Source organism: Delphinapterus leucas, chromosome 15 (genome assembly GCF_059928025.1).
Source record: "Delphinapterus leucas isolate spDelLeu-1000000601 "Yukka" chromosome 15, BTC_Dleu_Yukka2, whole genome shotgun sequence".
Classification (NCBI taxonomy): domain Eukaryota; kingdom Metazoa; phylum Chordata; class Mammalia; order Artiodactyla; family Monodontidae; genus Delphinapterus; species Delphinapterus leucas.
In genome coordinates, this window is record NC_143143.1 from 6,063,263 (window position 1) to 6,075,608 (window position 12,346).

General features: G+C 51.8%; 1 protein-coding gene across 1 annotated transcript in view; it reads left to right on the top strand.

Moving 5' to 3' along the window:
- LOC111181914 (myosin-16) overlaps positions 1-6,688 on the top strand; it is a 28,545-nt gene extending 21,857 nt beyond the window's left edge. The window contains exons 19-22 of the mRNA XM_089895467.1: positions 2,614-2,750; positions 4,094-4,175; positions 6,305-6,482; positions 6,678-6,688. Coding sequence (XP_089751593.1) covers positions 2,614-2,750; positions 4,094-4,175; positions 6,305-6,482; positions 6,678-6,688 — 408 coding nt within the window. The remainder of the gene's footprint in view (positions 1-2,613; positions 2,751-4,093; positions 4,176-6,304; positions 6,483-6,677) is intronic.
- The last annotated feature ends 5,658 nt before the right edge of the window (positions 6,689-12,346 follow it).

Sequence of the window (12,346 nt, forward strand, 5' to 3'; positions counted from 1 at the left end):
GGCCCAGCTTCTCCGTGGGCCTGGTGTGGCACAACGCCCAGGGAAGCTCCCAGCTGCATGTACATCCAACACGTACGGAGTGCCTCCTGCGTGCCAGGCACAGTTCTAGGCTTAGGGATATGCAGGTGGACAGAACAGAAAGAGTCCCTAGCTCCCTACAGCTTGCTTTGTAGCCATTGGTGTTAGCAGGATTATAATACTGCCTTCAAACCTGCCAGAACCATTAGCTTTGGCCTCCTGCACCACTGAGACATGCTGTGTGGAGATAAATTGACTTATGGGAACTCTCAGGCTTTGTCACAGAATCACTGAATACCTGAGCTGGAGAGAACCTCAGAGACCAGCTCCTTCCCCCACCCCACCTTTGATGGGTGGGAAACTTAAGAAAGCCTGGAGAAGACATAGATGTGACATGCCCAATTTCACAGAACTAGGCAGGACAGGGCAGGCCTCAGGCTCCTTGTCATGGGATCAGGGAAGTCATGTGACTTGTATCTGACACAGCTACCCCTGGGCAGACAGACTGATCTTGCTGTTGTTCAAGGGTTGCATGGGGCACCTCAGGTCCAGGTAAAGGCCTGGGGCTGCTGGGGACTGCTCTGCTCCCCGGTGCCAGGCAGGCTCTGGCGGCAGGAGCAGAACAGAGAACAGAATGACTCCGCCTGTACACTGTGTCCCCATCCCTGGCTTTGGCTCACGTGGGCCTTCCCCACCAGCCACATGCTTGCCTCACTGCTCCTCAAAGACCAAACCTCAACCACAATTAATCTGGAAATATCAAGCCCAATGTCTCTACCCTACGATTGGTGGGGAGAGGGCAGAGGGAAGAAGCATCCCTTTCCATCCTTTCCCTGTCAGTATCCAAGCATCCACATCTTTATATTCATCTGGGAACTCTAATCCCTGCCCCCACGTGTAGAATCAGAGATTCCCAGCGCTGAAAGGACTTGGGGTCCTGCACTCCCACTGGACAGGAGACGAGACCACGTTCCCCCAAAGGAGAGTGACTTAACCAAGGTGCCCTAGCACATCCAAAGCAGGTTGAGGCCAGGTGTGGGTCTCCTGATTCCTTCTATACTTCCAGAAGTTTCTATCATGTCCTATTAGAAGCCTATAAAAATATGGTGCATTATAAAACACACTGATAAAGCGATCACCCATAAGCCCACTTAAAAACCCAGAACTTCATCTTTACATCTCTTTCCTCTCCTTCCTCCCCACCCCAAGGAATAATCTTTGTCCTGAATGTTAACTGTACCCTTGCCTTTTCAAAAACAGTTTTATCACATATGCACATGGCCCAAGGTTTGCCTGGTTTTGAGCTTCATGAAAGTATCACACTTGATATACTCTTATCTGACATGCTTTTGTCACTTAATCATGTTTCTAAGATTCATCCTTGTTGGCTGGTATGTGACGTTTGTTCATGGTCACAGCCATATCATAGGACTTCTGATGGCCATGCCACACCTGTCCCGTCTCCTGTCCTTGGAAATTGGATTGCTCCTTTTTTTCTGTTACCAACAATGCTGCTATCAACATCCTCACACATGGCCCTATGCAAGAATTTCTCTAGAACGAAGTTTTCAACTTTGGCTGTACATGAGAATCACCTAGACTGCGGGTGGGGGCAGAGAGGTTGGAACACCGATGCCTGAGCTCCCCACCCCAGAAACTGAAGTCACCTGTGCCCAGGCAACGGCATCTTTCCAAAGCCCTCCAGGTGGGGGTGATGTGCAGCCAGGGTTGAGATACACACTGAGGGAGTGACAACCAATTTCCAAAACTGTACTTACTCACCACCCACCCCCTCATTGATTCACATACTTGCCAACACTTGTTTTATCAGAAGTCTTCAGTGTTGCAGGTTGCGGGGGAGGGGGAGTGGTATCTTGTGACCTTAATTCGCATTGCCCTGAGGTTGGGTGTTTCTGGCCCTTTCTAACATGCATTGCAAAGCTGTTCTTCTTTTCCTGGGGACGAGTCCCACTCATAGAACAGAGCCGGATGCCTGAAATTGTGCACCACTGGGAAAACTCTGTCCCCCTTCTAGAAGGTCAACTCCCCCTGCTGAATCACTATCCCCTCTTCCCACTCCCATATCCCGTGGGACCATGACTGTCCCAAGGCTGCTTTGCATAGTGGTAAAAAGGAAGGCCCGTTGGCACCCTGCTGCCAGGCAGTCACCATAGGTAGCAGTGAAGATCCAAACGATCTATCACATTTTACTCAGAGCTTCACAGTTTGCAGAAGTACTTTCTCTGTTATCTCATTTAATTTTTATAGCAACCCTCTAAGGGAGGGATCAACAACCCCATTTCACAGATGAGGCACTGAGGCCCTAAGATGTGAGGAGGCATGTCCAAGGTGACCCAGCTAGTAACTGCAAGGCCAGGACTAGAGCCCACAGGAGTGTCCAAGAGCAAGAGGAAATAGATGCTGAGGCTGGCATGCCCTGCCGTGCAGATGTCCAGGCCAGGGTCAGCTGTTTCCCAGGGTCTCTGAACTCCGAAGGACCCATCGGCACTTCTTGTTCTTTCATTGCGAACTCCCTGCTAAGCAGCTGCTTTGGTGACAGAGGGGCTATTCTCACATCCATGTGTCTTTCCCCAGGTGTTCTTCCGAGCAGGCGTCCTGGCCAAGCTCGAGGACATGCGGGACGAGCGTCTGGCCAAGATCATGACAATGCTTCAGTGTCGGCTCCGGGGTTTCCTCATGAGGGTTGAGTTCAAGAAGATGCTGGAACGAAGGTAGCACCAGTGGGGCAGGCCCACTGAAGCCACACCATCCACATGGAATGACCAGGGACCCCTCCACACACACAGTGCTCAGCTCCACCAGTGACACTGGGCAGTGAGATAGGGAGGGTGCCAATGTCTTTGTTGTCCCAAAGAACCCTCTTTGGGGCCTGTGTTGGTTTCCTGGGGCTGCCATTAGCAAAGTACTACAAACCAGGTGCCTTAAAATAGAAATTTATTTTCCCATGATTCTGGAGGCCAGGAGTCTGAAATTAAGGTGTTGGCAGGCAAGCTCCCTCCAAAGCCTCGAGAGGAGAAGCCTGTCTTGCCTCTTCCAGTCCTGGTAGCCCCAGGCACTCCTTGGCTTGTGGCTGCATCTCTCCAATCTCTGCCTCTGTCCTCACAAGGTCTTCTTCTGTGTCTGTCTTCACATGGTCTTCCTTTTTTTTATAAGGACACCAGTCATCTTGGGTTAGGGGCCCCCCACTACTCCAATATGACCTCATCTTAAACTAAGTTAATTCCATCTGCAAAGACTCTTATTTCCAAATAAGATCACATTCACAGGTTCTGGGGGTTAGGACTTCAGCGTATCTTTTCAGAGGGGACACAATTCAACTCCTAACAGGGACCACCTAATATAAACCCTTCTCTTTACAGTCACTTTCACAGCCTTCCCCTTACGTGATCCATACGAAGATGCTGTGAGAGGGATGTGGTAGGATCAGCACCCCCATTTTACATATGTGGAAACTGAGATCAGAGGGGTTAAGATACTGGGCCAGGTCCATGCAGAAAGAGTCAGGATTAGAAGCCAGAAATCCTTGTCCCAAATCGCTGCCCTCAGAATTGTGCTTCTCAGCCATCTCCCTAAAATGGTCATTAGAAAATAGCTCTGGCTGCCCTGGCTGCCCTGTGGTTGACTCTGGCTCTTGTGGTCATAGTATTAGTAATAGTAGCAGTAATGAATAAATAATAACAGTAATGAAGTCCTGATATCCACCAGCAGGGCCCTTTTAACCCCGGCCAAAGGCAGGGACACCAGTTAGGGGCTGAGTGGTGGGACTCAGTGCACAGAAGATCCTCAGTAAATGACAGTTGAAGGAAGCTGTCAGGGACAAGGAGGGCTGATTCCAGAGACCGCAGACTGATGGGATTTGGAGACTAACGGATGATTTCCGGTGAGGGAGTAGAAGGAGGGAAATGCAGGAAGAAATGAGCTCAACCCTGAGCTGTCCGGGAGGAGCTGGTTCCATCGGGGAGGCCAGTCTCCCGTCCCCCCCCCAACCCCCATGCCTTCATTTTAACCCATGCAACGCTGGATTCTTCCCTTCTTTTTTTTTTTTTCTTTGCAGAATTGGCCTGAAGGTCATCCAGCGGAACACACGCAAGTTTCTGGAGCTGCGTTTCTGGGGCTGGTGGAAGCTCTACAACAAGGTGAGGACTGAGGGGCCGCAGTCCTGGGCGGAGGGGCCTCCTGGGGATGGGAGGCCGCGGGATGCTGCAGGGACAGTCTGAAAATGAGGGCACCTTGGAGGAAGACTGTAGCCTCCTTCCAGGAGGGAGCTGAATCCTCCCTGAGAAAAACAATAGTGTGTCTTCCCACCTTTCAACTCATCTCTCAAAATAAAACCCACTTAGGATGCAGAGAGCCCCCTCCCCACAAAAGTGGGCTTGGTGCGCAGTGCCTCACCCTTGGGCATGTCAAAGCATCTCAACTCCTTCAGTGAAGTCCTGGACTTTAGGAAATCATGGGATCCGACCTCTCCTTTCCCAGGCTGTTCTGAGGCAGCAGTGGGGATGAGTGAGTCAGCCAGGAGGGGAGGCTGCAGGCGCCCAAGTAACCAGTCCACCCTCAGCAAATGCAGGAGGCCACGAACCAACCTACTGCATGAGGCTCCAGTGGCGCTGGGGTATGGCGTCCCACCTGGGGTCCCTGTTACAAGGAAGCACGGCACTGGACCCGGGGGCAGGGCTGCCGCATTCAGGGGGTCGGAGGGCAGTGTTGTCTTGAGGGACGGGGTGTTCAGGGCAGCTACGTGGAGGGTTGGCACAGGCTCCAGGTCATCTTAGGGGGCCCTGAGCCCCCGACAACTCAAGCAGAAGCTTCTCTCCCCTCCCCATAGGGAAGAACTTTCTAACAATCCATGCTGACCACAAATTGAAAGGGAGGGATAGTAAGTTCTGCATCCCCAGCGGTACCCATGCACAGGCCGGCCCACTGGAGGGCCTGAGACGGCAGAGGGATCTAAACAAAAATTTCTCAAATTTAGTCAGTATGGCACTTTCCCCACCTGTTCTATGACTGACCTTCTTTCTTTACATCAACTCACTTTTTTATTTCGAAATTTTTATTTTAAAAGGAAACTTCACATCCTTACCTGTCTCATCCTAAGCAAACGTTATGCATAAAACTGTGGATTTCACGAGTTCTTTTCATTTTTAAAAATTATTATTTTTCAAAATCATGTATTAAACTATTACTTTTCAAAATTATTTTTAAAGTAACCATGTAACAATGAAAATCAAAAGGTTTCCGTGCAAAGGTTGAATCCATCTCACCTGCCCCCTCAGTGTATGTATTACCCTTTGGGAAGCCTCAGACCAACGGCCTTTAAGATTCCTTCCAAGCCAGACATAAGTGACCACAGATGACAAGGAGACAGAGCCTAGAAACTTCTCTGCTCTTTACCAGAAAGTAAAACTTCACCAATTAAACATAGCGGAGCAAGATCCTGTTCCAATAAGTAAAAACATAAAATTAAGTTAAAATCCTTTACTCTTAGCGTGTTAAGTGAGCTCTAATCTTATTTAACTAAGTCAGATAAGCTGAATCAATGGAAAAAAACACCTTGGGGGAGGCTTTCACTGGATAAAAAGTGTAACACAGTTGCAAGTGATACTTACTATCACCTTTTTTTTTGGCGGTTCGCGGGCCTCTCACTGTTGTGGCCTCTCCCGTTGCGGAGCACAGGCTCCAGACGCGCAGGCTCAGTGGCCATGGCTCACAGGCCCAGCCGCTCCACAGCATGTGGGATCCTCCCGGACCGGGGCACGAATCCGTGTCCCCTGCATCGGCAGGCGGACTCTCAACCACTGCGCCACCAGGGAAGCCCACTATCACCTTTTTATGCAAATTTTGCACTGCAGTATCCCAGATCCCCACAGACCAGGCTGGCGATGACAGGTTCATCTGTCATCTTCAAAGAGAGGCGATTCCTTCTCCCCAATCCATGGTGTTTGCGCTCCCGAATAATGTATCCATAGATCAGGAAATATCCCGAGGGCCTGTCCTGCCCGCTCTGCTTGGTGCTGTAGAGACACGGAGGGCAGGAGGGAGATGGGGAGGGGCAGAGGGCAGGGCTCGTGGTCTAGCAGGGCAGAGGACCCAATGGACCCAGGCACTCTTGCAGGATGAGAAGTGCCAAATGCACAGAGAGGTCCAGACACGTGCTGTGGGTGCAGAAGAGGAGCGACTATTCCTGGCTGAAGGCAAAGCAGCCCACCACCTAGCCCCCTGGCAAAGCCCATCTCCCTAACACTCTGCAGTGTTGCTCGCCACCCAGGTCAAGCCACTCCTGAATGTGGCTCGGCAAGAGGAAGAGATGAAGGCCAAGGAGGAGGAGCTGAGGAACGCCATGGCCAAGACGCAGGAGCTGCTAGACAAGATCAAGGATCTGGAGGAGAAGATGGCCACGCTCAGCCAGGAGAAGAATGACCTCACCATCCAGCTGCAGGCAGTATGTGGGGCCCTGGGGGCAGCGGCAGGAGCTGGGGGCCTTGGCAAGAGTCAGACCCACAGAAGGAGGGAGAGTGGCCTTCTAAGAAGCTGTGTTCTTCCAGACGCTGGGGAATTCCCAGCCTTCTCTTTCTTTCATTGCCATGTCATCCTGGACCCAACTACCAAAAAGTCTCCATCAAATTCCTGTTCGCCCACAGCAGCAGGCTGAGGACACACACATACAGTACATGCTGGGCCTGGGGGATCGTCCAGACATGGGGGCCACGAGATGGTGGGAGGAGCACCTCTGGGGTGAGCCTGGCTCCCTGGGGACCTAGGGAACTTGCCCTCTTTTCTCTGCTTCCTTTTCCTCGCCCATCAAGTGCAAACACAGAGGGGAGAACATATGACCTAGTTTCTGTGGGGAGCCTGACTCCCAATACGATGAGCAGGTTCACTGCCGTGACCCTTCTGGTTTACAAGGGTCCTTCCTTCTCTGATTCGAGCTTCACAACCACCTCATAAGACGCCCGGTTTTCATGTGTATCTTCAGGGTAGGAAACTCCACTTGACCGACCTTTAGAGATTTGATCAAGGTTGCAAGCCGGTCAGTAGAAGACCCACAACTGGGAGGGGTCCAGTCCCATCTTGGTCATTCCTGCTCTGTCACAGCCATGTCTCCTCAGCCGAGAGAGTGTCAGCCACTTGCATTAGCTATCCATTTTCCCCAAGCTGTCTCTGACATCTTTTCTCCCATCCCCTCCACCCCCCCTGAGAAGTTGCTCAGGCTAGGACCCTCATTTTATGTTTGGGGAGGCTGAGGCCGAGTGTGAATGCAAGGATAAAAGAATCTTCCGTTTATAGAAGTGCCACATGTGCTCCATCCCTTTATGCCTCACGATGATCATTTCCCTTATTTTGCAGAGAATTGAATTTCAGTAAATTTATGCCACGAACCGAAAGTCATCTAGCTGGTCTGGTCTTCTGACTCCATGGCCAGTTGTTGCCTTTCACCACTGACCCCATCTCAGGGAGACCCCAGTGGACACCCCGCTTGTCCCTCCTCTGCCACTTACTGCCTGTGTGACTTTTGACAACTCCACCCCCTCTGCATATTGGTTCCCTCATCTCTGAACCCTAGCTTATAGATGACACCTGTCTGGCTTGCTTCTCAGTGTTGTTATAAGGAGAAACCAGGGACAGGAAATGGTTTGTTAACACAGAAGTGCTAAATCAATGCTGGGAGTTATTTGGGTAGACATGCCCCTCCACGTTGGCAGATGCAAGCACAGGCCCACATGGGATCAGTGGATGAGATGGCAGAGCCTGAACGGACAGAGGTGTCCTGCCTGAGTGGCCCGGGCTTCTCCTAGGCTACTGCTAACGCCTTAAGGTGAATCTGATCACCTGGGATCTCGTTAAAAAGCAGATTCAGATGAACAGGTCACAGGTGGGGCCTGAGATTTTGCATTCTAACCGGCTCACAGGTGATGCTGCTGCTGCTGGTCTGGGGACCACACTCCTGGACGAGCCTTCGTCACCAAGAAGCTCAGAGATAGCCAGCCCCTGTCCAGCCCCCAGGACACGTTTGTTGGGGGCCCATCAGCCCGAGGCCTATCCATCAGCACGTTCCCCTGCAGGTGCCCGGCCCCTGCCCTTGACCAATACTCTCTTTCTTCCACCAGGAACAAGAGAACCTGATAGATGTGGAGGAGCGCCTGACCCAGATGATGAAGACTAAGATGGAGCTGGAGAGCCAGATCTCTGACATGCGGGAGAGGCTGGAGGAGGAGGAGGGCACATCGGCCTCGCTGAGCGCCACCAAGCGCAAGCTGGAGGGAGAGCTCAGTGACCTCAAGCGGGACCTGGAGGGCCTGGAGACCACGCTGGCCAAGATGGAGAAGGAGAAGCAGGTGGGGAGGCCCCTGGGCCAGACCCTGCTCCTCCCAGGGCCAGGGAACCCCCAGCCCGCTGCCCTGCAGGGGCCACACCCAGAGCCCATACAGCTATGCTGCCCGGGACCCGAGCCACCAGCCACATGCAGCTATTTTAACTTAATTCAGTACAATTTCAAATGTCGTTCCTCGGTCAACCTGGCCGCACATGGAGGGCTCAGTAGCCGCTCGCAGCAAGTGCTACAATGTCGGATAGAGCAGACGGAGCACATGTCCATTGTTTGGACAGAGCAGCTGACTCAGGGGGCTGAGAGCTGTTCCCCTCGTGGGGACGCCCAGGCCTGGCTGGTTCTCCTCGTGCCTGGGATTCCTGGGCGTCTGCCTGGCCTTCTGCCCACTCAGCCTCAGCATCCCTGGAGCCCCTCACAGAACATCCTTCTGCAGCACCATGTCCACCCCTCCCCCTTCCCAGAGGAAGCAACCATATTGTAAGGTGGGGTCACCTTTAGCTGTTGGATTTCTGCCCAAAGAAGCAGCTGCTGCCTTCCAAGTGGCTCCCTGACTCCTGGTACCGTCTGGCTCGCCCTTGGTCCCAGGCCCCCTTCCTATCTCACAGTGGGTGGGGTCCCCGAGCAGGGGGAGGTGGATGCTGCCTAAGCCGGGGCATCTGCAGCTTTGATGTGCACTCGAACCACAGGGACCTCAATAAGACGCAGGCTCTGGGCCAGCAGGTCCTGCGGGGCCCAGGGGCTATATTTCCAACACAGTCGCCAGCGAAGGCACGGCTGCCGTCCAAGGACCAGGCTCTGAGTAGCCAAGGCCTGACAGTGTTCTCTCTGCCCCCTCACCCCCAAGATTCTGACTTGGTTGGCTGGGCTGTACCCTGGGCATCGGTATCTCTTAGGCTCCCAGGTGGCTCTGGGGAACAGCCAAGCTGAGAACCCTCTCTCGGGGCAAGTACTCTCCTCCCCTTCTCCCCCTGAGCGTGTTCCCAGCCTTAAAGTCCAGCTTCTCCCCTGCCGCCCCATCTCCAGGCCCTGGATCACAAGGTCCGCACCCTGACTGGGGACCTCTCGCTTCGAGAAGACTCTATCGCCAAGCTCCAGAAGGAGAAGAGGGCCCTGGAGGAGCTGCACCAGGTAGGCACCAGCCACTTCTCCTCTTGGCGAAGCAAATGGAGCTCGGAGACAGGAGACCCTCATTCGAATCCCGGCTTTGCCGCCCATCAGCTGGGGCCCTTGGGGAAGTCACAGTGTCTCCCTACATCACAATGCCCTCATCAGTGAAGTGGACACAGTCACTTGCTACCTTCCTTCCAGGTTTGTTAAGTGGGGTGAACATATCATTTATCACCCAAACTAGGACAGGTTTCAGAGTGAAAGGGGACAGCAGGCATGCCTCAGAATGGTCCAGGCACACTGGGAGGGATGCTCCCAGAGTCATAAGGATGAAGTGGGCGTATGGAAGTGCCCTGTGAGCTCTAAAGCACCAGGGAACCCTGATTCGTTGTGGCAACAACAGGCGTGAGTTCCTGAGGTCATGGGGAGCCCACCCAACTGTTCCAGTTGCTCCTGAGTGTGGAGCCAACTCTGACCACCCACCAGTGCTGACCATGGCGTGGAACACCTCCTAGCCTAGACACAGGTGCCAGGAGCAAATTGAAGCCCAGAACTAGACAATGGACCCTCATCCCTGTGTTTGCTGACATCATGAATCTACAATATGTCCCCCGAGCACATTTCTCTGTCGTCTCTGGAAACACCTCCTCTTAGACTGTGACTCACCATCGTATCAAACCCAGAACCCCCTGTTATAGCAAATATGCTCAGTTCTCATTATTCGGGGTAGTGATGTTCTATAGAGTCATTGAATTAGCAAATACTGAACCTTTGCTCTCGGGGAAATACAGGGTTATCTTCCTGCGAGCCTCTAGTCACAGCATTTTCATCAACTCATCAATACATCATACATATGATGGTGATCAATACATTATCTTGTTTTATGTGTATTTCTGTTGAAAAACACCTTATTTAGTACATATTGTTTCTTTGGGTTTTTTTGTTTTGTTTTTTTTGCGGTACACGGGCCTCTCACTGCTGTGGCCTCTCCCATTGCGGAGCATAGGCTTTGGACGCGCAGGCTCAGGGGCCATGGCTCACGGGCCCAGCCACTCCGCGGCATGTGGGATCTTCCCGGACTGGGGCACGAACCTGTGTCCCCTGTATCGGCAGGCGGACTCTCAACCACTGCGCCACCAGGGAAGCCCCAGTACATATTGTTGATACCTTGACATTGAACTCACAGTCAACAGCCCCTGTATCTCAGGCCTGAATGAAGCTCATCCAACACATAGATTTTCTCTGCAAGGCACATCACAGCCTTCTTGCGTCAGGAACGCCAGACAGCACTGCAGAACTGTGCTTCGTGCCAATGTAAGCAGTGAAATCACCAACAAAGAGCACTGACATGTAGAAAACGTGGCATTACATAGACTGGGAAAAGCACACGTGTTTGCAGTCTGAGATGAACCAAGGAGACGGAGCATCATTTATCCGACCTCAGCTGGGAACATGCCCCGCTTCGCATGTCCACGAATGACCACGAAAGCACCATGAGTATTGATTTGGGGATTACAAATAAATTTTAGCGAGTAGGTAAACCGGCAAATAGATAATTCACGGATAATGAAGATCAACTGTATTTTGGAACGCCCTCTTACTATCCTGAATTGAAAACTATAATAATGTAACTAATATATAACTTCAGAAAAATCGAGAGTGCCCTTCCATATAAAAGGAGAAATGAATGAAAGTAATTTATAATAAATAATGGGGCTGTCAAAGTGTAAAAGCTCAGGCAGATCTAGGAGGGCTGCCTGCCCAAGCCCGTCTTTGACGGCTGTAGACGGGCACCCGAGGGCGTGTTGGTGACTCAGGTAGCCAAGTGCGGTTGCTACCAGTGATGCAATTTTACAAAACAGTGAATAATTCTCAGGGCGATTTTAACAACAAGAAGTAAATCTTCTCTTAGTTTCCATGGTAGATCATTCTTTAAAATTGTAGTGTATACTAAATGAAAAAAATGTTGAGTTATGTGCGAAGAGGTACTAGGTTCTAGGTTCAGAAAAGTATAAATAGTTGTTTACTTACGTGAATGGGATAGCAAGTGTGTGAAATGCAGAATTATTCTTCATGGCACCCATTATCCAGAGCAAGGCCAGATGTCCAGCGTCCCTGGAAGCACCCACAAAGTACCAGTGAGGCCCCCAATCATTGTGACAACCAAAAGCACCACACACCCCAAATTTCCTATATGCCCCGTGGAGAACCAGAGCCCCCAAAAGACCCCTAGGGGCCCACCTGTGGCTGACGGGTGATCAGTGTACCGTGGCCTCACCCACCACCCAGGAGCAGGCGCTCTGTAACTGATCCCTGACATCATCAACTCAGCTCGGAAGTGATGGCAGAGAACCAGATCTGTTCAGCTGCTCCCGCCTGCCTCACAGGACACACACGTGTATCTTTCCTTCCAGAAAACCCTTGATGACCTGCAAGCCGAGGAGGACAAGGTGAACCATCTGACCAAGAACAACAGCAAGCTTAGCACCCAGATCCATGAGGTAATGCCCCGTCGTTGGGTCTGATTCTATAGCTCGACGGTCAGGTCTGTCCCAGGTCACAGGGACCTCAGATACATTTTGGGAAACTGGGAAGTGAGGCCCTTTCTGATGCCACAGCTAAGAAACCAGGCCCAGTCTGGTTCTTTATTGCATTCTGGCCTCAGACAACCCTCCCCACACACACACACCCTACTTTCTTTTGTATTTTTTGTCTCCGCAGCTGGAGGATAACTGGGAACAGGAAAAGAAAATCCGGGCGGAAGTGGAAAAAGCTCGCCGGAAAGCTGAGAGTGACTTGAAGATGACCATTGACAATCTCAATGAGATGGAGCGGTCCAAGCTAGATCTCGAGGAGGTGGTGAAAAAGTACGCA